A 25,752-nucleotide genomic window follows, 5' to 3' on the forward strand; every position below is an offset into this window, starting at 1 on the left:
GACTTGGTCGGGCGTCCCAACAGACACGATTGGCCGTGTCTGCGGATAGGAAGCTGGATGTGGGTATGTATCCTGGTCGTTGCACTGGCGCCTCCTCTGGTCGGTCGGGGGGGCCTGTTCAGGGGGGAGGGGGAACTGGGGGGAATAGCGTGATCCTCCCATGTGCTACGTCCCCCTGGTGAAACTCCTCACTGTCAGGTGAAAAGAAGTGGCTGGCGATTCCACATGTATCGGAGGAGGCATGTGGTAGTCTGCAGCCCTCCCCGGATCGGCGGAGGAGGTGGAGCAGCGGCCAGGACGGCTCGGAAGAGTGGGGTAATTGGCCGGGTATGATTGGGAAGAAAAAAGGAGAAAAATCCCCCCCAAAAAAAACCAGACTGTCACATTGACCTGTGTCTTTAAACGTGACTGAATTTTTCATTGTCTCGCTTGTCTCACTAAACTCAATTTTCCCCCCCCCTTTTCTTTTTTTCCAGATGAAGAGAACAGTCGCCATGTTGTGGTGAACTGTGGTGAGGCTCTGCTGAAGAACAACACTTACTGGCCTTTAGTTAGTGACTTTATAAACATCCTCTCACACCAAAGTGTAGCAAAAAAGTTCCTGGAGGACCATTCGCTGTTGATGCTGTGGATGAGCTTCGTGTCATTTTTCCAAGGTAACATGATGTCTGAATATTGGGTACGTTCACAGAACTCACCTTTTGACCCGTTTGATGATGATGTGTAAGGATAAGGGCGGCACGGTGGCGCAGTGGTTAGCGTGGTCGCCTCACAGCAAGAAGGTTTCAGGTTCAAGCCCCGGGGTAGTCCAACCTTGGAGGGGTGGGGGTTGTCCCAGGTTGTCCTCTGTGTGGAGTTTGCATGTTCTCCCCGTGTCTGCGTGGGTTTCCTCCGGGTGCTCCGGTTTCCTCCCACAGTCCAAACACATGTGGGGCAGGTGAATAGGCCGTACTGTATTGCCCCTAGGTGTGTGTGTGTGTGTGTGTGTTTCGGCCCTGTGTGATGGCCTGGCAGCCTGTCCAGGGTGTCTCCCCGCCTGCTGCCTAGTGACTGCTGGGATAGGCTCCAGCAACCCTGAGAGCAGGATAAGCGGTTCGGATAACGGATGGATGGATGTATAAGAATAACTCATGTAATTTTTGAATTCGCCCACAGCAACCTCAAATCCATAGCTTAATAATGGGAGAAAATGTTTCAGTCTAAATTGTATATTTTACAACTGGGGGAAAAAGTATTTTTTGAAAACATTGCAATAATGGCAACACGCTGTTCTGTGCATGTAAGTCATAATTATCTGCTTGTCTCGTTGTCATCTGACTGTCCCGGGTTCATTCTCACTCATCTCTTCTCTTGCATCTCTGCCATACCAATCGAGTGCTTGTCACCACAACTTTGCCCTGGTACCGTAGCGGTCTATTCCGTTGCCTACCAACAGGGGGATCGGCAGTTTGAATCCCCGTGTTGCCTCCGGCTTGGTTGGGTGTCCCTACAGACACAATTGGCCGTGTCTGCGGGTGGGAAGCCGGATGTGGGTGTGTGTCCTGGTCGCTGCACCAGCGCCTTCTCTGGTCGATCGGGACGCCTGTTCGGCGGGTGGGGGAACTGGGGGGAATAGCGTGATCCTCCCACGCGCTACGTCCCCCTGGTGAAACTCCTCACTGTCAGGTGAAAAGAAGCGGCTGACGGCTGCACATGTATCGGAGGAGACGTGTGGTAGTCTGCAGTCCTCCCCCGATCAGCAGAGGGGGTGGAGCAGCAACCGGTGCAGCTCAGAAGAGTGGGGTAATAGGATGGGTACAAATGGGGGGAAATCAAAAAAAAAATTATCACACTGGTGTGTGTGTGTGTGTGTGTGTGTGTGTAATTGATACTACTGACTTTAAGTTATACAAAGGAAAACTGAATCTGTTATGCATAGGAACATTTTGGAATGTAATGAAGAACAAAATATTTTGGGCCATGCGACTCATTGTGGGTAAATTGGAATTGTAGTATGTGCTGCTCATTTGCCTCGTGTACTCCACCACAACCCTAAAAATAGCCCTCAACCTCTCTTAACTGTGGGCTGGAGTATCCACTTACTGACGTTAGGTGCCGGGTGTCACTATCACATTGTATTCACACTGACTGCTGTTCCCCTGCACAGAGGTGAATCCTCCTGCTTGACATGAATTAATACCAAAGTTTATTTTTAGTTTTAGGTTCACTGAAATTTTAACTCAATATAACAAAATTTGTGCAGAAAGCATTTTCATTATGTGGATTTCTCAATGAAATGTTTACTCGCTTATACTTCTTCTTTCGGCTGCTGCTGTTAGGGGTCGCCACAGCGACTCATCCATTTCCATCTCTTCCTCATCTGTCCTGTTTACTCGTCTATACTGTGTCCTATAAAAACGTCCTGTGCAGATTGTGATCTGTTGTTCACTTGATTTATGTGAGGCCAAGGATATACTATACTAACGCGTGTGCACTGTGTAACATTTGAGGCCATTACTTGTTCCCCACAGGGATGAATCTGAACAAGCGGGAGTTGAACGAACATGTGGAGTTTGAGTCCCAGACATACTATGCAGCATTTGCAGCAGAACTTGAGGCCTGCGCACAACCAATGTGGGGTCTCTTAACACACTGCAAAGTCAAAGTAGGTCCTGTTTCTACTCTCTCCCCCCCCCCCATGCATATACAGATGGTCTTTAAAAACCACTACCAGATTCATAAAAGACATATAAAGCCCCTTCTGAAGTGTAAAATAAATGTCTTCCCTGTGTGTAGGAGACGCAGGAATACACGAAAACTGTAGTGCGCTACTGTTTGGAGACCATGCAGATCTGGTTTGACGCCATTGGCTTCATAGATGAGGTAAATTCAGAGATGCACTTCAGTCCAGACACATAAGCTACTGTATTTTAGAAGCATGCGTTCTCCTGTCTTGTTTCTCATGGCCCACGTGTCTCTTGTAGCCTACACCAAATCAAGTGACATTTCACCTGCCGCTGCATCGCTACTACGCCATGTTCCTCAGCAAGGTATATTTCAAAGCAGTCGACACATGTATGGATTCCTTACGATCAGTATCAATGACATGAGTTGACAGCATTGTGAATTTATACATACATACTTTTGTACCCCATCTTGTCAGGATGATTATAAATCCTGGGTTCTTAGCCATTTCCTCATTGTGTGTTAAACGGTTCATGTTTGTTTGGATGATTTTATTGTTTTGGTCCTCATATGTCATAGGCTGTAAAGTGCCAGGGCCTGGACTTGGACAGTCTTCTCCCAGATCAGGAGATGCTGATGAAGATCATGGTCCATCCACTCCAAATTCAGGTAACGGCAATACATAATAGTGGACGTATTTATGGACTGAACAACTCACTTTCTGCTCTTCAAATCGTAGTGTAGAATTTTGATTATATTTTTGCTCGGTTTAACTCCAGGCAAGCCTGTCGGAGATCCACAGCAACATGTGGGTCAGGAATGGTCTGCAGATCAAAGGACAGGCTATGACATATGTGCAATCTCACTTCTGCAACTCCATGATAGACCCTGACATCTATTTGCTCCAGGTTAGGACTGAGTGGTTGACAGTGCTTGCAACTCAATTCAATCTCCTCATTATTTAATTTTGTGTTTTTCTGATACGCTATTTTATCTTTAATCATCTTACAGGTTTGTGCATCAAGGCTAGACCCTGACTACTTTATTTCATCCGTGTTTGAGAGGTAAGCTTGTGCATGTGCGCACGCACGCACACACACACACACACACACACACATACACACATATAGTATAAATTTTTGTTATTTAATGGATTTTTAAGACACGGTGGTGGCATTCCCCGCTGGTAATTAACTGGTCTCACACAGGTTCAAAGTGGTTGATCTACTGACCATGGCGTCTCAGCATCAGAATGCCGTGCTGGACTCTGAACAGGAGAGGCCAATGCTGGAAGGAGCGCTGACATTCCTGGTCATACTGACAAGTCTGCGCATTCATTTGGGTAGGTGTTAGAGCAGACTTTTGGAATAAATCCACCAGGGTTTGATCCATGCACCATCCCCCCTTTACATATGAAATATTCTTGGAGAGCATGGGCAGCACGGTGGCACAGTGGTTAGCGCGGTCGCCTCACAGCAATAAGGTCCTGGGTTCAAGCCCCGGTGTAGTTCAACCTTGGGGGTCATCCCGAGTCGTCCTCTGGTGTGGAGTTTGCATGTTCTCCCCATGTCTGCGTGGGTTTCCTCCGGGTGCTCCAGTTTCCTCCCACAGTCCAAAGACATGTTGGTCAGGTGAATCGGCCGTACTAAATTGTCCCTGGGTGTGTGTGTGTGCGTGCGTGCGTGTCGGCCCTGTGATGGACTGGCAGCCTGTCCAGGGTGTCTCCCTGCCTGCTGCCCAATGACTGCTGAGATAGGCTCCAGCATCCCCATGACCCTGAGAGCAGGATAAGCGGTTTGGATAATGGATGAGTAGATGGATATTCTTTGAGAGCACAGTCAGTGTGCCTATTTGACCCCTTTCAAAAATCACAAGTAGTAAATCCTCTGTTTAGCAAAGATCTGACAGAAAAAATAGAATACCTTCGGATTGCATTCTTTGTACAATGTATGAAAACTATTGTTTGGCAGCTGTGACTAATTCCTGTCATTGAAGAGCCCATGACAGGGCTTTAAAAGGGGCACAGAGACATGGACCACAGTGTGTTGAGGCTGAAACAGTTTATTTCATACGTATGTGAAAACACCAGAGATGCATTTGAAAAGTGAAAAACAATAAGGCAGTGTACAGAGAGAGCGGTCACGTGTCTGAATTTCTGCAGTTCTCAGTCTCTTTCCTGGTGTGTTAACTGTGCAGGCGCAATTTAAACTATCCTGAGCCAATTAAGCTGACTCGGAAAAGGTCCACCCCCCAAACACACACATGCAGAACATCACAATAACGGTGTCATTGGGCTCAAGGAAAAGTATTAAGGGGGCCAAGTTAAACTGGATCACCCCCCCCCCCAACTCCTGATCTAGTGGATTTTATCACACCAGTGTAAATTTAACTTTTGTTTTTTTGCTCTGTTTGTCTTGCTTGCAGGAATGGCGGATGATGAAATCCTCAGAGCAGAGATGGTCTCACAGTTGTGTATGAATGACCGCACACACAGCTCTCTCTTAGACCTTGTATCCTTCGCAACCTCACCAACTCGGGCCCGCTGAAATAAAATCCACCAGTCTGATGGATCCTGTTTAGTTGCACCTACAGTCATCTATGAAATGTTTTTTTTTTCCTCAATGACATTTTCCAGATTCCAGAGAACCCCAACCCGAAGAGTGGCATCGTACCAGGGAGCTGTAGCTTTGAGGAGATGCTGTCTGCCGTGGCTGACTTCAAGGCCCCCGTGTTTGAACCAGGGGGCTCCATGCAGCAGGGCATGTACACGCCTAAAGGTGAGATTCTGTTTATGTTAAAGGTTTCCAGAGGTTTTGCTATGTGTCCAACTTACTTACAGTCAGACTACCTCGTGCATACATTTTTTTTATGTCTGTGCATGCAGTTTGAAGGTATGCTGAATGGTGAGTTTGGCCTAACTTAGCTCAGTTGCTGGATTACTATCGGGACCATTAGCAGCTTGTCTCAAAAGAAGGGAAATAGTATTTAAGTGATCGTTGATACATTTTACTCACCTTGTGTAAACCATTTTTCTTAACCAGTGTTTTCATAAGTACATGCAAAATTCTAAAAAGTTTATTTATAGTTTCGAACTATCTTTCCATAGTATAAATCCATTTTCCTCTATGGCAGAAGACGACGCATATCCATCTTCTATAGCGGAGGTTGACAGATATGCATATTATGGAAAAATAGTTGAACACCATCATCAGATTTTTTTTAAATTTGATTTTGCATGTACTTGTGAAAACATTGCTTAAGAAAAATTAACATTATGCTAATGCATGAAAAGAGTTAATCAGCTTTGGAGAAGGTTTATTTCCTTTCTTTTTAGTGGAGCTGCTAAAGATCCCAGTAGACATCCAGCAGTTGAACTATGCAAGGCTAAACTCACCATTCAACATACCTTCAAACTACACGTACAGATAAAAATGATATCCATGACTTGATCTGACTGTTTAAATACTTGGGGTCAACTGTCCAAAGTAACGGGGAGTGCAGAAGAGAGGTGAAGAAGAGAGTGCAGGCAGGGTGGAGTGGGTGGAGAAGAGTGTCAGGAGGGATTCATGACAGAAGGGTACCAGCAAGAGTTAAAGGGAAGGCTTACAAGACGGTTGTGAGACCAGCTATGTTATATGGTTTGGAGACAGTGACACTGATGAAAAGACAGGAGGTGGAGCTGGAGGTGGCAGAGTTGAAGATGATAAGATTTTCACTGGGAGTGACGAAGAAGGACAGGATTAGGAACAAGTATATTAGAGGGACAGCTCAGGTTGGATGGTTTGGAGACATAGCAAGAGAGGCAAGATTGAGATGGTGTGGACATGTGTGGAGGAGAGATGCTGGGTATATTGGGAGAAGGATGCTGAATATGGAGCTGCCAGGTATGAGGAAAAGAGGAGGTTTATGGATGCGGTGTGACAGAGGAAGATGCAGAGGATAGGAAGAGATGGAAACGGATGATCCGCTGTGGCGACCCCTAATGGAAACAGCTGAAAGTAGTAGTAGTAGAAAAGAATAGATGTTCACAAGAATTTTGCCTTTTTATTTTACTGCTGGTTCTGCAAATAAATATGCCTCACAGGTTCCTGTTAAAAATGAGCGTTTCAGTCAGCCACTGTGTATATTATGCGTAATGTATTGAGTTTTAGACCAACCATGGATTTTACTTTGGTTTTTTTTCAGGGGGCAACAGAAAGCTCTTAAAGTTCAAAAATGTTTGCTATTCCTTTGCCTTGAGGTTTGCGACAGTGTTAAGCTTAATTTCTCTGTCGTTAGTCCACAGCAGACCACTTGGGGGCAGACTTATACCACCTAGTGAGGGAAGGAGAAAATAGACTGAGTCAGTTTGACTACTGAGATAGCGTTACAAAGCAAGTCTTTTCCTTTTCCCAAACCAGCTGAGGTGTGGGAGAAGGAGTTCGACCCCATCATGGTTGTTCTCAGAACGGTCTATCGACGGGATGTCCAGTCAGCGATGGATAGATATGCAGCTTTGTAAGTTAACACTGGTGCATCAGTTTGCAAAAAAAAAAAAACAACCCCCGAACTTTTCAACAACATCTACACTCATGTTTTTGCCAGTGATCCAGATTTCAAAGGCGATATTCTATTTCTATCACTTACATTTATCTATTTATTTGTTTGTCTTTAAGTCTACCTTTATTCGCTTCTTTCTTATTATATCGTTGCCAAACAGAACCAGTACCATAGCTTCCCTGGTGTTCTTGGGTGACTTTTCTCACCAGCTCCTGAGCAGGCAGGATAAGAAGGGTCACGTTTACATGCTGATGGGCCTTAGTCCCACTTAGATGGCTGCTGAGTCAAATCAATATATTAAGCCAAACTGGAATAACATTGAAGAAATTAGTCTTGTTAGATTGTGAACCCCCCGAGACAAATATCTCTGTGAAGGTGAATGAGATGGCGTGAGGTTGATTTCTTTAGGTTCACCGGAAGATGTGATGTAGCTAAATGTACCAAAGGGTGCTCCTCCAGACACTTTTTTTTTTAACCCCCCCCCCCTTTTTTTTTTCTCCCCAATTGTACTTGGCCAATCACCCCACTCTTCCAAGCTGTCCCGGTCGCTGCTCCACCCCCTCTGCCGATCCGGGGAGGGCTGCAGACTACCACATGCCTCCTCCGATATACTATGTGGAGTCACCAGCCGCTTCTTTTCACCTGACAGTGAGGAGTTTCACCAGGGGGACGTAGCGTGTGGGAGGCGCTAATGCAGCGACTGGGACACAGACCCACATCTGGCTTCCCACCTGCAGACATGGCCAGTTGTGTCTGTAGGGACGCCGACCAAGCCGGAGGTAGCACAGGGATTTGAACCGCCGATCCCGGTGTTGGTAGGCAACGGAATAGACTGCTACGCCACCCGGATGCCCTCTCCAGACACTTCTTAGTCTGAAATGGCAGTTGTTTTGTTTACAGAATTTAAACGTGATGTATTAGGCCATTTTTACTATGCGTATACATGTAATTGCATGGAAACTAAAGAAAGCAATTAGTTCCTTGAGAAATCAGTGAAGTTATTGATTGTTTTTACGTTTAGAATAAATCTCCACTTTAAAATGCTCTTTGGAAAGACTGATATCGCCACGAGTTCCTCTTTTTAATGTTCTAAGCTCGATGAGACAGAGGCTTGTTTCTCCTTGAGACATGCTGAAGCTGCCGTTCCGTTCTCTCAGGGTGTGATACCGGCCTTCTGCTGCTGGTTTGCTCTGTTTGAATATGATGGATTGCCTGTCAGCCCAGCCGTGTTTTTATATATTCACGATCTGTTTGCTGCTGATAGAGTTGGAGATGTTGCTGCCCGTCGGCTGTTCGTTACGCAGACTGAAAGCTTGAAATACTCAGGATGGTGTTCGGTGTCACATTATCAAAACCCTTATTTCTCTGATGGTTTTGCTTTGTCTTGTTATTGTATGCACGCACACACATTGAACACACAGCTTACAAGGTCTTCAGTGACATTATTCTTTTGCTTTTTGTTGTTATTTACTCTTAATAATGTTGTTTTTATCTTTTCCACTGCTGCCGATCATGTCACCTAGCTTGAAACAGTCTGGCATTCACACCGGCAACCCGTGGCCACCATACAAGGAGAGGACTCCCCTACACCCATGTTACAAAGGCCTTGTCAGGCTGTTGCACTGCAAGACTTTGCACATCGTAATCTTCACCCTCCTTTACAAGGTAAGCCAAAAAAAAACAACAAAAAAAACTAGAAAAGATAATACAGCATCCCTGTTCGTAGGAATTCAGTGTTGCAAATGAGTCAGTCGTGTGTTATTTGGCAAGTACAGAGGGTGCACCAAGCATTTGATTTGGTTAATTAGGACAGATACATTGTAAAACATCACAGTTATATAATACAAAATTGATGGAATAAGTGCCAAGCAGAACCAAGCAGGACCTCACTTGTAGACCAGAGGAGACTTTTTGGAGAAAAAACTTCTTCTTTTTTTGGACCCCCCCCCCTTTTTTTTTTCTTTTTTTTTTCTCCTGAATTGTATCTGGCCAATTACCCCTCTGCTCCAACCCCTCTGCCGAGCCGGGGAGGGCTGCAGACTACCACATGCCTCCTCTGATAGATGTGGAGTCGCTAGCCGCTTCGTTTCACCTGTATCGGGTGAGGCATGTGGTAGTCTGCAGCCCTCCCCGGCTCGGCAGAGGGGGTGGAGTAGAGATCAGGATGGCTTGGAAGAGTGTGGTAATTGGCCGGATACAGTTGGGGAGAAAAAGGGGAGAAAAAAAATACCAAAAAAAGATTGGATCTCATTTCAAAGAATTCGGGTTCGAGCCCCGGGGTAGTCCAACCTTGGGGGTCGTCCCGGGTCGTCCTCTGTGTGGAGTTTGCATGTTTTCGCTGTGTCTGTGTGGGTTTCCTCCGGGTGCTCCGGTTTCCTCCCACAGTCCAAAGACGTGTAGGTCAGGTGGATCAGCTGTACTTAATTGTCCCTAGGTGTGTGTGTGTGTGTGTGGGGGGGGGCTCTCTGATGGACTGGCTTCAGGGTGTCTCCCCACCTGCTGCCCAATGACTGCTGGGATGGGCCCCAGCATCCCCACAACCCTGAGTAAGGATAGGTGGTTTGGATAATGGATGAATGAATGTTCAAAGAATTGCACGGGCTGGCAAGTCTGTCTAGTCATCATAAGTAGTGGTTTCAAATTTTAATTGAAGCGGTCATTTTAACGACTCGGGCATCAGATAGCAAGTTGTTTTTTCTAAGGTCATCATCATAACCTTTGTTCAAATTCTCACAAACATATTGACAGAAAGAACCTTATTTACATTGCTGCTGAGACATAAAAACAAACCAAAAATTGATGGTATGGTAACTGGTGTGAAGGTAACTACTGTTCATCCTGTGCGGTTCATCCCAAAGTTGGGCAAGTCTTCATAAATGGCAGTCGGAATGAGTCGCAATATGTTTAGCTGCTGGCTACGGGGAGGACTTTTCCATATTATTGACATTTCTCTGGGCAGTACTATCTGAAAAATGTGACCACATTGTACATTTTCACCTGGCTGTGTCTGGCTGACGTCAGATCAGAGTACCAGCCAGGCGACCTCCAGAAGTGGTTAAGTGAATCCGATCACAATGTGTGCTGCGTGCGTTTACACCTTGCATTAATATGTGTTTTCCTTATCCAGACACAGAGCGCATGATAATACCAGTTGTTAATGTGTGTGTGTGTGTGTGTGTGTGTGTGTGTGTGTGTGTGTGTGTGTGTGTGCGTGCTCTAGATCTGGATGGATCATCAGAACATGTCTGAGCATGTGCTGTGCATGGTGCTGTACCTCATTGAGCTGGGCTTGGACAACCAGGTTCAAGAAGAGGATGAGGTGAGATGAGGAGTGGGCTCAGAGGCCCCTTTACGCCCGGATTTAACAAGAGTCTCAATTTTCAGTTATATTAAATATGAACGATCTGGGTAACAATTACACCTGACTTTAAAATTGTTCCCCGTTTAAACAGCTATGTTACTGAAGTTCTGAAGCTGCCTACCTGTTTGATTTGTGTGGACTTGTTTGGATACCAGCACATAGACCCACCAATCGGAATTGGATAAAATAAATTAAGATTCATTGTATTTACACTTTGTTAATCTAGCCAAATGGACCTCTTTCAATGGGTGACTGGGTCATCAAATGTTTTCTGGGTGCATTTACACCTACATTTCAATGCATTTTTCTCAACTCATTCTAGTCAGGTTGTCTCAGGTATAACACCCATCTACTCACTTTAGCAGTAATGGTTTGTTTTCTGTGTTTATGAATAGCTTCTAATGTTTATCATATGCCTCCAGGAACCTTGTATTGAAGAGCACTGCCATGACAGCTGGTTCCCTGGAACCAACCTCCTCTCCAATCTGCACCATGTCATCAACTTTGTGAGGGTCAGGGTCCCTGAGACAGCCCCTGAAGTGAAGAGAGACCCCCCTCCCAGCACTAGCTCTGAAACCTCTTCTTTTGGTCAGGTGAGACAGTGATCTGCTGTGGGCTATCTTGTTTGCTGTAACATATGCTGCTTGTAGTTGTCTAACAGCATGGTAAAAAAAACAAAACCAACTTGGACGTCTCTGGTTTTGCCCCCTCCTTTAAAGTCTGGGGTATGTACAACGTAACTTGAACCACTTCTTTTGGTAAGCTGTTGTTACAATTACTGTCTCCCTAAGTAAACGAGTTATGTGAATGTAATTTCGGGTTAAAAAAAAAACATAGGATCACCATATTTTAAATCAAGTGTTGACCAAAGACAGGAAACACAGAGTAGCAGCAGCAGTCGGTACAGTTTTGAATGTGTAGCAGAATTCTAGTTGTCTTTTTGTTTGTATATCTGAGTTAAGCCATACCAATAACACTCTGAAGTTATCCATCCATCCATTATCCAAACTGCTTATCCTGTTCTCAGGTTTGCGGGGATGCTGTGATGTGGTGATGATGTGGTGATGATGATGATGTGATGCGGGGATGCTGTGATGATGATGTGATGCGGGGATGATGATGATGATGATGTGATGCGGGGATGCTGTGATGATGATGTGAGGGGAGCCCTGTGATGGCCTGGTGGCCTGTCCAGGGTGTCTTCCCACCTGCCGCCCAGTGGCTGCTGGGATAGGCTTCAGCATCCCCGCGACTTTAAGTTATTGTTCTTCATAATTGTCAGAGCAATGAGAATTACGAAGATGAGAAAAATGAGAAAAGGACATGTAAAACATAGGCGCCATTGTTAGAGCTAGGTGGTGTGTCATCGTTAGAGCTAGGTGGTGTGTCATTGTAATTATGCAGCGTAGGGCTATTGCGATAGTTGAATTTTAAACAACTGTGTTTAAGTTAAACCCGCAGTGTGGAAGTTTTGTCTCCCCCATCGGGCAGTGAGAGTAATTACTTCTCTTCTTTCAGCGCTCTCCAAACAAGGAAAAGCTGCACCAGTGAATATTAGTGTTTGTCCTCGCCGTTGATCGCTTTCTTCTTCTGACTTTAATCCGTCCTCTGAACACAGTTTCTTTTTTTCTCCGGATAATCGGGAAACTTTTCTTGGACGCTTCCTAGGTTTTTCCGCCATTGCTTCCAAGCCCGGAAGATTTCTGGCAGGAAACCCTGAAGGCAAGCCAGCCGGAGGCGTACGAACACTGTCACACAGAAGTTCAGCTCTGGCAAAGCAATCATTGCTGGTTGATGTAAAACGCATCACTGTGCATCACCTTTGGTGCACCAGCACGAGAATGCCGTCTGGGAATGTCGCCACAGACACCAGATTTAAAACTCCGGTATACTGCGAAATACGGAGAGATTTACCTTGTGGTGATGGGTTCAGTCATCATTGTGTTTACTTGTTTGGCAATGGTTTGACTATCACGGGTATTCGTTAGTATATAAAAATCCCACATCCTGGATTTAAACTAGTGCAGTGCCAGTTCGGGTATGATCCCCCCCCTCCGACCACAGTGTGCGTTGCAATGGCAGAGTGGCGCTGTTCGTCTGGTCGCCTCAGGAAAAACATCTCTCTCTGTATGTATGTATGTATGTATGTATGCATGTATGTATGCATGTATGTATGTATGTATGTATGTATGTCCGCATGTCCGTCCTTCGATTTTCTTGACAACCACTCATCTGAACAACTTCACACTCGACACCGCACTTCCGTGGGTCCTCAGAAATAAACTCGCCATGCGTGAAATCGATCAGAAGAATGGTTGTTGAGAAAATGGAAGGACAGACATAGACAGACAGACAGGTTCCTTCCATTTTAATTACTGCCCAGAGTTTTGATCAGTGTAATTTGTGGTTAATGTTTGAGAATTTAGCAATGTTCCTTTGAGTTGGTACAGGACTGGTGACCGTCCTACCCTGACTGTGGGGTAGGAAGAGGTGTGTGGGTGGGTGATTTCCCTCAGTCATCCTGTGTCATGCCATATCAGGGTACCCAAACCTTGTTAAGCTTTGACTAAGAGTGTACTCACACTAGGCGATATCCGTACCATGCCCGAGCACCTTTGGGAGGACAATCGTCCTCAGGCATGGTACAAGACCACCGTACCTAGTGTGAGTACGCCCTAATTTCAAGACAGTAATACCACTAGTGTAGTTGGTTCTGCACCTACTATGAAGCAGCAAGTGTTGTTACTTAAGAATATTGTTTTTACTTTTTTTTTTTTAAATGAAGTGCATGGTTCTTGTAATACCTTTCATTGTTACTCTTTTACTACCGTTATGTTACTTTGTCATATTTTCATCGTCATCTTTGATTTTTCTTTGCTTTTTTTTTTCTTCCATTTTTGCCATGCTTGCTCCACAGAATTCCAGGCGTCTTACAGGAAATTGGAGAGAGGTAGCTGTTTGCATCCCATCTGCTCTTTACTTGTGTAAATAATGAGGCCTTTTTATCATGACTGATCCCGTACAGTACGTCTGCTGTATCGCTGAAAGAATTTTAGTGGGTTTACGTGTGATTACTGTTGTGTGTTTTTAATTGTATGTTTTCAGATTGAATGTATGTTTTTTTTTTTTTTAAACCAACTATGTTTACATTTCAAAGGAGGTGTGCCTTGCTGTGTTTATGGCATATAATGTGGTGCTTCAGCAGTCCCACTTGACTACTGAATCTAATGACTTGTGTAATACAGGTTTGGGTAAATGCTTTCTAACCGCACGTCGGCATGATTGATGTTGCTCTGACTCGGTTGTAAGATGTATGTTTATTTGACCCTGTAGCCCGCGTCCTTCTCATCGGGTCAGGTCATGGCAAACCTTTAGGTGGTTTGCAGGCATTTGCATCAGGATGATTTGAATATTCCCATAGGAATATGATCGTGCCGAGCACTTTCTGGAAAGGTACTCTTGAAATGTCAGCCGAATTTTTATAACAGCCGTTTAATTTGACTTTTATGTACACCGTCCCTTTCCGACTATGGTAATGTGGTACCCCTCCAATCCATCAAAACCCTCTCACACTTTCATTAATATTGTAATTTGAGGAGATGGAGTTTGTGCTCCAAGACCCATTCACACAAATCCCTTGAGCAGTGGAACTGAAAGGGATGCTGCTCTCTTGCTCTGGAGTTGTTCATTTTACAAATATGAGGTGAACGTTAGAATTTAAATATTTATGCTGTGTGCAGAAGTAGATTTATGATGATATGTGCACATGTGTGTGAATGTGCCTACGCACGTACGTGTGGTTCCATGTGTGCACCACAACTGATAAAACATGGCAGTGAAGGTTAATTTATGTCTGGTCATTTGACACATTTGACAACCAGTGGTTGATGGAAATAAATTATCAAGTGACATCTGGCCTATATGCTTTGGCAAAGGGGTCGTTGAGCTCAATGGCAAAGCGACACTATTCAATGTAGAAATGATTTTTGCCATTCCCAGCTGGCCTTCAGTCAAACTGTAATATGGTCTATTACAGTGTTCATGACATAAAATTCTGGATTTGCATTGCACTGAGGAAAAGTGCTGTCAGTGCTTTCAAAAATGCATAGTTTCTGTTGTGCAACCAAGCATAATTTACCATCTAATGCTGCCATGGTGAGGGGCTTCTTTCTCATTGGGGCAACGTCTTCTTTTGGCTTGTTCCAGATTGGATTGATTGATCATTGGGGCAACATATCCCTCCAAAAAAGTCTCACTGTTTGTATGCAAGGAACTCTAGGGGTAAAAAAGTATCCACTCAATGGCAAATGCTATGTTTGCCCTTCTGTGATTTAACTCATTATTCTCCTATGCTTTTGTAGAACCTGCGTGAGGCACAGGTCTTTAGCCTGGTGGCAGAGCGTAGGAGGAAGTTCCAGGAGATCATTAACCGCAGCAACACTGAAGCCACACAGGTCGTCAGGCCTAAGAGCTCGTCGACGCGCTGGGTCCCACCGGGCACACCGCCTCAGCTGGTCACCGAGATCCTGGAGATCCGAGAGAGCATGCTGTCCCTCCTCATCAAGCTGCACCAGAAGCTGTCGGCCAAGCAGAACTCTCTATCGGCCACCTGGCTGGAGGACATGGACACCAGCCGTCATACTCACGGGGACGGCATCACCGCCATCGAGCGCATCCTCACCAAGGCAGCCACGCGCAGCCGCCAAAGCAAGCGCAGCATTCAGGAGATCTGTGGCAAAGTGTGTCCCCCAGTGCCGCCAAAGAAGAACAGCCCTACTGACAAGAAAACCATGGATAAAGAAGAGAGGTACCGTAACAGAGCACAGTTGCTTTTTAAGCTGCCATAAAGGCTGCTTAAAAAGTCAAATCCATCATGATTTTGCAATTCCAGTTGAATTCCCCCACTTTCCACTGTCCCTATTCTGTTTCCCCCAATTTCCTTCTAATGATGATGGACTGGGCTATAACGGCTAAATAATGGCCAATTTTTTGGCGTAGATTTGACCCCGGAGACAAAGGGAAAGGTAGCATCTTCCCCATCCTCGAGGACTGTAGCTGTTGTCAAGGCAACTGTCAGGCAGCGAAGCAGTTAACAGGAGGGAGACGCCAGAGAGTCGAGCCGATACCCCATTCCTCAGGCTGCTCGCCTGTGCCCCTGAAGCTGTCCGTGGAAATTACTGAGCTGTGGCAGACTTGTCAGCGTTTGTTTACATCGTCTTATTAGGGACTCAATTTACAGTCATCTCTGCACCCTGCAAGTCTGCACACGGTGGGGTTGGTTGTGCGGGTGGGGGTTCTGCCATTCACATTAGTCTAATCGTCGACCTCTCCAGTACTGTGAACACTAACATATTGATGCCAACCTTGAGAAATCACACTCACTGTACATTGTCACAGTATTTAATTATATGTTGGCAAACCTGTTGCATGCATGCTGTGAACAGCCTTGCAGCATTTGAAAGAGAAACGTGCCCTGTGTAACAGGCGTGCTAGTTCCCTGGAGCGTGTTGGTGGAGAAGAGAGGGAGGGGTTGTTAATGCACTTATGGAGAGGAGGAGTTTAAGAGATTATTGTTTAGAGAAATGCCCCCCCCACCCCCCCAGCATAGCAAACCAATATTTTTTTCTTTCCCCGATTCTGTTGCCATGGAAATGGGTTAACCCATTTGAAGGGATTCTATTGCTTAAACTAAAATGTGGAAATTTGTTGTATTTCAGCAGTTGACAAATAATTGCATATAAACCGTCCGTCTCTTTTTGGACGTGGGACAGTTGAGATTAATACTGGATCGCTTGTGTGGTTTGACCCAAACTCAAGACGTGAACAACATCTGTTTCCTCCTCAGACGCCAGAGGGCGAGAGAGAGACAGCAGAAGCTGCTTGCTGAATTTGCCTCTCGGCAGAAGAGTTTCATGGAGACGGCCATGGATGTGGGTAAGAAGTAACCGGCTTTTGTCAAGCAACATTTTCTCCATGCCGCCCCTCAGCTGGTAATGTGTGTCCTGAGTGTAATGTCAGACTGCAGAGACGGTAGTTTTGAGAATAATGATGGTACAGTTGTTGTAAAGCAAAGTGCTGGAGTCTCTCCAAGGGTTGCAAGACAGTCGGTGGGTGGGTGGGGGAATAAATTTTGTTTATCTGACCCATCATGTTTTTAACTTTTTGATGCTTTTGCTTTTGCAAAACGATAAATATTCGCCTGAAAAGGGAGAGCAAAAGTCATCACTCGATGTCCGTTTATTTACTTTTCTGATGGAAAGTGGAAAGTGGTAGCATTTGGTTTGTTCTGACTCACAATTTCATATGACCTTGTGTTTTGTTTTTTGTTTTTTTTTTTTAGTTGAAATACTTCCTTTTTTAAGGGCACCTTGCTAGCGTTGTATTTAGCCCGTTAAAGAAAAAGCCTTTGGCTGAAATAAAACCGTCTCTGCTTTGCCTTTTTACACTGAGGCAAGGTGAGAGTGGCCCTCGTCCCTGCTGTGGTCTCTCTGGGCCTGTTAAGGGAAATTGAAAGGGGAGCGCGCCTCTGGGGAGGTCGGGGGGCGGGCGGGCGGGTGTTTGCTGAGGGCACACAGGATCAAAGCACTAATAGTGGGCTGGACTCGGAGGGCCCGCACTGACACAGCATGGTTAGCAGATGAATAATGGCTGCCGTGATCAGATGCAGCATACTGGCAGGCAGGGCTGCGCTCAGACCTCCATCTGCAGATCTCCTGCTGAGGAGTAGTTTTCGTTGTCTGACTCTAGTTCTCTGCCACCGGCTTACCATCACCCTCCCTACTGGGGGGGGGATTTAATGTGGAGCGGAGGATGCGTCATCAAATCAAGTGAATGTCAAAAGCCTTGATCGAAGTCTTTTGTACGCATGCTTGAATGTTTGGTTTTGCAGTTGTCACTGTGGAAGGGTGTTTTTCAGTTGCAAGTCACCGGCTGTCCTATACAGGTCCCTGCTGACATTGACCCTTATGTTTTGTGTTTACATCTTACTGGTATGAAAAACTGCCTAGGGTCTTCTCTTGGACTACTTTAATTTCACAGAGGTCTCAAAATATGAATATTAGTCCTTACGTTTTTATAAGAACAAAAAATAAATATTCTTAAACAAAAATCTCCCCATTTTTAATCGCCCCATTTTTAATCGCCCCATGTCCACTCCAGGGCTCGGAACCACTGATGTGAAATAAAAAATTTTATATGGATCAGTTTTTATCATAAACTATGCTTATGGTGTCCGGGTGGCGGAGCGGTCTATTCTTGCCTACCAACATGGGGATCGCTGATTCGAATCCCCGTGTTACCTCCGGCTTAGTCAGGCATCCCTACAGACACAATTGGCCATGTCTGTGGGTAGGAAGCCGGATGTGGGAATGTATCCTGGTTGCTGCACTAGCGCCTCCTCTGGTCGGTCGGGGCGCCTGTTCGGGGGGAAGGGGGAACTGGGGGGGAACAGTGTGATCCTCCCATGTGCTGCGTCCCGCTTGCGAAACTCCTTATTGTCAGGTAAAAAGAAGTGACTGGTGACTCCACATGTATGGGAGGAGGCATGTGGTAGTCTGCAGCCCTCCCCAGATCAGCAGAGGGGTGGAGCAGCGACCGGCACGGCTCGGAAGAGTGGGGTAATTGGTCGGATACAGTTGGAGAGGAAAGGGGGGGGGGTCCAAATAAATAAACTATGCTTATTGTATATCAGTGCTGTAGGCTTTCTTCTACACAGCATAGGCTACACCACAATCACAGTTGAACACAAACTGAATACACTAAACCGCTCATGGAAAAAAAAAATCTTTTTCTCTAAAAGTCTCCTCTCTCCATCGGCTTATTTTTTTTTACAGATTGTTTCAGCGGTGCGAATTTTTGCCGGGGGCTCAGGTTTAAGTTAAGGCCATGGTGAACTGAAGTCTGAACTGACCTTTCTGCGAGCTAACGTTTTGCAATGTGACCTTAACGTGCAGTTGCATTATGGGCCGGGATGGAGTGGTAACTGAGCGATCTCGGAGCGACAGTGCTCCAACTTTCAAAAAATGCCGCCCTCCCTCCCTCCAGGCAAAATCGGGTCAATCCACTTCCACTCCGCACTGCTCACATACCCTGATTGGCAAGGGGCGCTAGAAAAACACGGCTAATCTAAACAAGTTAATCCCGGAACTGGTGCGTATTGGACTTCATCACACCCACAGAGGCTACATCTCCCACGTCTAGCGTTGCAACGTGGCTGAGTAATTAGTAGTCTGAAAAGTGTTAGAATCAAGTCCTGTTTTTGTGCTATTGTAACTAGCTGTTTTAAAAGGTAAAGCTGCTGGCCGTCCAGGTGGCGTGGTGGTCTGTTCTGTTGCCTACCAACACGGGGATCACCGGTTCGAATCCCCGTGTTACCTCCGGCTCGGTCGGGCGTCCCTACAGACACAATTGGCCGCGTCTGCGGGTTGGAAGCCGGATGTGGGTATGTGTCGTGGTCGCTGCACTAGCGCCTCCTCCGGTTGGTCGGGGGAACTGGGGGGAATAGCGTGATCCTCCCACGCGCTGCGTCCCCCTGGCGAAACTCCTCACTGTCAGGTGAAAAGAAGCGGCTGGCGACTCCACATGTATCGGAGGAGGCATGTGGTAGTCTGCAGCCCTCCCCGGATCAGCAGAGGGGGCGGAGCAGCGACCGGGACGGTTCGGAAGAGTGGGGTGATTGGCCGGATACAGTTGGGGGAGAAAAAGGGGGCGGGAATTAAAAAAAAAAAAGATAAAAGGTAAAACTGCTTCAGTCAGTCAAGTGATGTTAATTTATCTTTCTTCAGGTGGGTATTGTTAGGTCAGGTTGATGTGTGTGTTCATCGTGAGCAGCATGTTTTAACTGCAGGGACGGGGTATAGAAAGGTTCAAACTGCTCCTTGTTTAGAGTACACGTATGCGTCCCAGAATTTTGATGTCATTGGAAACACAAGGCTGCAGTGTGTACTGCAGCAACAACATTTGTATCCTTTGTGTGTGTGTGTGTGTGTGTGTTTGTGTGTGTGTGTGTGTGTGTGTGTGTGTGTGTGTGTTTGTCTTGGTGCGCTGGGATGGCCGGAGGCTAAAGCTCTGGCGTTGACGTCTTAACGCAAACTGTTTTCATTTCCTCAGGAACAGGGCGACCTCTCCTGAGAGCACCTTCCCCCGAAAAGCAATAAATCAATTTTCACCTCGGCTCGACGTTTCTCCGCAATATTTACTGTTCAGATTGAACACAGTCCTTAACATTTAAAACTAATTTCACCCAGTGATTAATCTCTAGTGTTACGCCAGTCACTGGGACGGGGTTAGCAGGGAAAAGTTGCAACCACTGCAACCGCTGACACGAGGCAGCTGCACAGGCAAGCACACATATGCTCTTGTGTTGCTGCACAGGGGGAGATTTCTCTTTCCGTTATGTTGGCTAGTACGTTTGGTGACCTGAAACAATTTCTCTGGTTCGTGGCAAGAATTTCGAGTCTTTTACTGGTGACGAACCTTACTTTAGTTTATTAAACATCTCCCCAATTCAAGTAAGGCGTCCTTTTATCACAGAACAACACCCAGCTGAAGCACATTGGCAGAACTGGTTATCGATCTGGTGTGAATTATAAAAGGAATAATGTGGCCTAATTGAGCATGATATTTATTCCCTGATAAGAAGCGTGGCTTGCAGTTAGTGACCGACCCCTAATGGTGGGTTATTACCCCCGTGTGTAAGCCTGCCTAAAGGGGAGCCTTTCACACCACATTACCTCCCAGTGTTTTTGTTTTTCACACATCGCTTGTCGAGCTCATCTCTTCTAGTTGGATGTTTTTTCCCTCTTCGAGGCGAGTTTGTTAACTACAGTGGCTCAAAGAGTAGAAAATCAAAAGAATTTCTCATCTTTGTGCGTACTCTTTGGCTCCGAGAGGAGTTAATGTATGAGTTTGTTTGTTTGTTGTTGTTGTTTTTTTGTCTGTGTCTCACTGTTGATGGGGAAGCATTTGTAACCTTGGATTCTGTTTTGTTGGTACAGAGTCCCCGGATGCTGAGGCAGCCATGGACCTCGGGTCATCTGAGGTGATGGAGTCTGAAGTTCTCTATGACTGCGTGATCTGTGGCCAGAGTGGCCCTTCTACCGAAGACCGACCCACCGGCCTGGTCGTTCTCCTCCAGGCGTCTTCAGGTAGTCCACTACCTCACGTTCCCTCCACGGTGCAAACTCGACTAACGAGAGACCGCTTTGTCTCCCTACGGTCTTGATTTGTAGTTCAATTTTAAACAATCTGCAAGCAAAATTGCTGGAAGGCAGTTGGGGGTCAGAACATAAGAGGCGTACTTCAGACACAAAAGAGTCTGCTCCCCTATCGGCAGCATTGCCTATTAAACCGACACGGTTATTCATGGCAGCTTAGATCAACCATATTGGAAATCTAATTTTAATAGGCGGGTTAGCTGTTGTTTTTAATTGGCTCGTTTATCATTCATGTTGATCCCGCTCGCTTTTAGATACCGCCTGCTGGTGTTAGGAGTTAATTTCCATGCCATCTTTGTGGACATAAGAGGATCATTCGCTGTCATGAAAATAAAAATAAACGGCATGTTTGACTAGTAATTAGTCAAGTCATACTGCGGTTTCGGAACGCTCCGCCTTCAAGGTCAAAGAATCATTTTACACGATGCTCGATAGGCTTTTAATTTTTATTTATGTTTTTTCATCAGAAAATGTGAGCGCCACATGTGAATTGTTTTGGCCGTCACAGCCGCACACAATTACATTGTCCTTTTTAGCTAGCCAGAAACCATCATTATTTAGAGGAGGACATTGTTTTTACCCATGCATTTTTACTGCTACTGATTACTGAGATTATGTGCCAGAAATTAGCTGTCATTGGCTGTATCTGATTTATCGATCGTCGTTCATTATTTTGCTTTGGGCTCTGTGAAGAGGAAACATCTGTATCTGAGCCCTGGCAGTTAGTTATTAACACTGCATACGTTCTGCCACCGCAATCGCCATCCTGGGTTGTGTTACACAGACAATACACAGAGCCATAAATAGGAGCCTAAGAAATATTCGTAGCAATAAAATGCAGTGGAAGTCTTTGTTTTTGACTGTGTGGTTCTTCGCTATGACCGTCTCTCAGTGCTGGGCCACCGCTGCAAAAGCGAAGAGGCGAAGAAGCTGCCAACCAGTGACGAGGAGCACATCTACCCTGCTGACACGTGTGGGGCGGCGCATGACGTCAGGCTCACCCTTATGCAGCGCTTCTTCAAAGATGTAGGTTGACTCACCTGAAGCACAGACAGCATGGGAAATGGGGGAAGAGAATGATCCTTAGCACAGAAGCACACTCATACCTGCTGAACTAGCTCTTATGTTGGAGCAACAGGTCCAGGTTCACAATTGAATTGCCACTTTTTTTTCCCCACTGGCTATTGATGGGTTTTTATCCTGTCTCTAGTCTTGGTGGGTTTTCATGTCTTTTTTATTTCACAATGTCCAGTTGTTGTGTAGTTCACAAGAAAAAAAAAAGAGTTTTTGACTAACCTTTCATTCATATATTTCTCCAATTGAATCACCACTGGTTTTAACATGGTGGCGCAGTGGTTAGCACGGTCGCCTCAGCAAGAAGGTCCTGGGTTCGAGCCGCGGGGTAGTCCAACCTTGGGGGTTGTCCCGGGTCGTCCTCTGTGTGGAGTTTGCATGTTCTCCCCGTGTCTCCGTGGGTTTCCTCCGGGGGGGCTCCAGTTTCCTCCCACAGTCCAAAGACATGTAGGTCAGGTGACTCGGCTGAACTAAATTGTCCCTAAGTGTGTGTGTGTGTGCCTGTGTGTGGGTGGGGGGGGGGGCCCTGTGTGATGGCCTGACGGCCTGGCCAGGGTGTCTCCCCGCCTGCTGTCCAGTGACTGCTGGGATAGGCTCCAGCATCCCCGCGACCCTGAGAGCAGGATAACCGGTTCGGATGATGGATGAATGGATGGTTTTAACATAACGAGTGAAAACCTTTCCACCAAGTAAATGTAAGCACATCGGAAAACCAACGCTCCCAGATGTAGGAGACTATCCCTAAGTCTCTCTGTCATAAACCTCTCTGTTGTAAACCTTGGAGTGGAGGTTCGGTGAATCAGCAGCTTTGTGGCCAGGCAGTTAAGATCCAGGCCCTCTGTGCCTCCCGGCGATCAGCAGCCATAGAATGAGGCATGGAGTAAATTTGACCTCATGACAAGGACCAGCACTGACTCCACGCTAAGTGTGCTGCACCAACACCTGTATGAGCAGAGGAGCTTCAGACGCTGACGGAACACTGTGTTTTTCTCTGACCCTCATTCAGCTTTTCCAAACAGATTATGTTCTCTGGAGTATAAAAAAAAAACACCTCCTGGCCAGAATAGTATGTAGTAATCTTTGAATAAATATCGTCTCTTCAACTGTTGCTTGCTTGTGTAGTATATTGTATGGGTATGAATGAAGTCTTGATATCCGTGTGTCAACATCTTGTCTCTTTCTCAGAGCTCTTGTCTGCAATCTGTGTCTATCGGCTGGGATGGGGGTGTCTACGTCCAGACGTGTGGACACACCCTGCATATAGATTGCCACAAGTCCTACATGGAATCTCTAAGGGTAAGAAAAACCCTGACCAAGTCTCTCTCGCTGCCTCGCGCTACACAATTTACTGCGTCGATCATATGTTTGGAATATCTTATGAAGTTGTCTATTTTATGTATGTGTGCATTTAAAGCACTTGATTTTCAAAACATTTGTGTGTATGTGTATTATTGAATATAATTATATAAAACACAAATCAATTTTGTACAATATAGTTTTTTTCTGCAAACAATACATCACCATAGCAACCCATCGTTCTGTACTGTTTTTTGCTGTCCTGCTGGCTCCATTGCGCAGTTGGTTGTATTTGCCCATGCTGTGATGCCGACTGCCATTTGCTGTCTCCCGGGGAGGAGAAAAACCATTCAAATATAGATTTTGCCGTTGATTAACATGGCCACGATTGAGTACTTATAAATATTCGGGTCAGCCCGAGATATAACGCACCTCACCATTATCTTGCAGCATTTACAAAATATACCTATTATCGGCTCTGTTCTTAGAAAACTATTGATTTGTTACATCTTGCGTTCACCTTAAGCAAACTTTTCTCTCCCCCCCCAGAATGACCAGGTCCTGCAAGGCTTCTCCGTTGACAAGGGCGAATTCACTTGTCCACTGTGTAGACAATTCGCCAACAGCGTCCTTCCCTGTCGCCCTGGACAGGGCATGGAGGCTGGTGCCTGGCACCCATCTACGAACAAGAAGATATGTCAGCTGGTGAATGAGGTGGAAGATCTGCAGGAGCAACTGGGCCTTTTTCCAGTACGACCTTTCATAAAGCCAGTAGCTCATTAATACTCTATCCTTGCACCCCCACCCGCTGCTGATCACCATTTGGCAGGAGAGTAACTTCTTAAGTTTAGGAGTCTAGGTTCAAGCCCATGTTGGTAAGCATATATGCCACTGTACTGCCCTTGTATAGGGCACGATCTTTACCTGCTCCAGGGTGTTTGTTCTTTTACTGACCCTGTGCTCTTTCCTGTTGGTGGGTGGGGGTGGAAAGAGAATTTCCTTTTGAAGATGAATAACGTTTCACATCATTACCAAAATTAAGAGACAATATCCCCCTATTAGTGGCTGACAACAGATTGTAAAAATGTTTAGGATTCACTGTCCAACTGACTGTATAAAGTCTGGGATACCAAGTCTCCAAACAGATGTTTACCACATTTGGACTCATTTTGAAATTTAATGGAAAAAATGTCCACTTCTTGAGCTGTTATGTAATACAGCGATTTTTTTTTTTACAAATAGGTCACCTTACAATCCACAACTTCAGTTTGTACTAGTTTGTACAAATTTGTACTAGAATGTGTTTTTTGAACCCAGTGTTTGTTCTTTTTCCTCCCCAGACGGAGTCCAACTTGAGTAAAGAGATGGAGTTGGTCATCAAAGATATAAAGAACACGACCCAGAAGAAGTACATGGACTATGGCAAGAACCCCGGCTCTCCTGATAATGATTTCCTCTTCATGTACTCTGTGGCTAGGTGAGAGTGGAGTCACGATGGCAGAGCACAGGGCTGGCACAAATCCCTCCTGGTACAAATCACGCATTCCCATGTAAACTTGCATAAGACATCTTCTCTGAATTCTCGGAGGGGAGAAGTAAGCCAGAGAACCGGGCACACAATCTATTGTCGGTTCACCTCAAACTCCATTTTGTCTTTTAGAACCTAAGTGGCTGCACAGCAGGCAAATGCAAACGTGACTCATAATAATAAGCCCAGGTGTATGCCTGTGAGCCTCTTGGATTGACATCTTCCTGTCTCATCCCACAGTGCAATGCACACCATTTTTTGCCAACAGCAAGGAGCAGTTTTTGACTTTGATCGGTTTTTTCCACTGTAGAATAGGCCAAATCTGGATGCTGCCATCTTTACACACCTGGTCCAGGAATTTGATGAATTGGCATTCACTGTCCTGGCCTCCCTCTGATGTTCATAAAATATCTGACTTATTAACCTCAAACCACACACACACACCACACAGTAGTTGAGAGCCCAGGCGGATGGGGTGGGCGGGCTGTATGTTGCCTCTTGCTGATCTCCTGGGCCTCGCTGTATGACTTTTCAGAGGACTCCACAACGGTGGCCCGCTTCTCCCCCGTGGCCACCTCGGCCAGGTAATGGGAGTAGTCGCCCTTCATCTTGAGGCAGCACACCTTGGCTCTCGTGCTGCGTCCGGTTGCAGATATGAGCGATGTTGTGCTCGCAGTGGGTGGGTTATCGCTCAGTGAGTCTTTCTGTCCACTGACCTGTAGTGCTGAGATAGGGAGGTTCTCCAATTCCATGCCCCTTATGCAGAGGCGTATAAAAACACACACTCCTACACGAATACACACTGTCCTCACTTTTGCAGCCAGAGAACTACATGCTTGACTGCGCCTCTTCCCCGCCTTGAGTATTATAATATCTACTGCAGAAAGAGAGTAACGTCGTCTCCTCAGTTTAGCTGTGGTCTGATTTTGTTACTTTTGTCCCCCCCCCCCCCCAAACTTCAGCTGGGCCACCTGAGGAGAAGGAAAAAAACTGAAATTCAATACTGCAGATTTTTCACAGTCTTTGTACCTTGCGCCAAGTCTATAGATTACTTGGCATTTTCTGAAAGTTGCTCA

At 45.8% G+C, this 25,752-nt stretch overlaps 1 protein-coding gene across 1 annotated transcript in view; it reads left to right on the forward strand.

Annotated features, from left to right (window-relative positions):
• The window catches only part of ubr3 (ubiquitin protein ligase E3 component n-recognin 3), a 55,562-nt gene that overhangs the window by 11,400 nt on the left and 18,410 nt on the right, over nt 1-25,752 (forward strand). Inside the window, exons 9-29 of the mRNA XM_056289130.1 lie at nt 477-656; nt 2,511-2,644; nt 2,776-2,862; nt 2,964-3,029; nt 3,244-3,333; nt 3,444-3,572; nt 3,676-3,728; nt 3,873-4,006; nt 5,089-5,174; nt 5,300-5,441; nt 7,065-7,161; nt 8,727-8,868; nt 10,424-10,522; nt 10,987-11,157; nt 14,926-15,371; nt 16,410-16,498; nt 20,560-20,709; nt 21,671-21,804; nt 23,038-23,148; nt 23,698-23,898; nt 24,489-24,625. Of these exons, the coding sequence (XP_056145105.1) occupies nt 477-656; nt 2,511-2,644; nt 2,776-2,862; nt 2,964-3,029; nt 3,244-3,333; nt 3,444-3,572; nt 3,676-3,728; nt 3,873-4,006; nt 5,089-5,174; nt 5,300-5,441; nt 7,065-7,161; nt 8,727-8,868; nt 10,424-10,522; nt 10,987-11,157; nt 14,926-15,371; nt 16,410-16,498; nt 20,560-20,709; nt 21,671-21,804; nt 23,038-23,148; nt 23,698-23,898; nt 24,489-24,625 (2,878 nt within the window). The remainder of the gene's footprint in view (nt 1-476; nt 657-2,510; nt 2,645-2,775; nt 2,863-2,963; nt 3,030-3,243; nt 3,334-3,443; nt 3,573-3,675; nt 3,729-3,872; nt 4,007-5,088; nt 5,175-5,299; nt 5,442-7,064; nt 7,162-8,726; nt 8,869-10,423; nt 10,523-10,986; nt 11,158-14,925; nt 15,372-16,409; nt 16,499-20,559; nt 20,710-21,670; nt 21,805-23,037; nt 23,149-23,697; nt 23,899-24,488; nt 24,626-25,752) is intronic.

Source organism: Lampris incognitus, chromosome 11, assembly GCF_029633865.1.
Source record: "Lampris incognitus isolate fLamInc1 chromosome 11, fLamInc1.hap2, whole genome shotgun sequence".
NCBI lineage: Eukaryota > Metazoa > Chordata > Actinopteri > Lampriformes > Lampridae > Lampris > Lampris incognitus.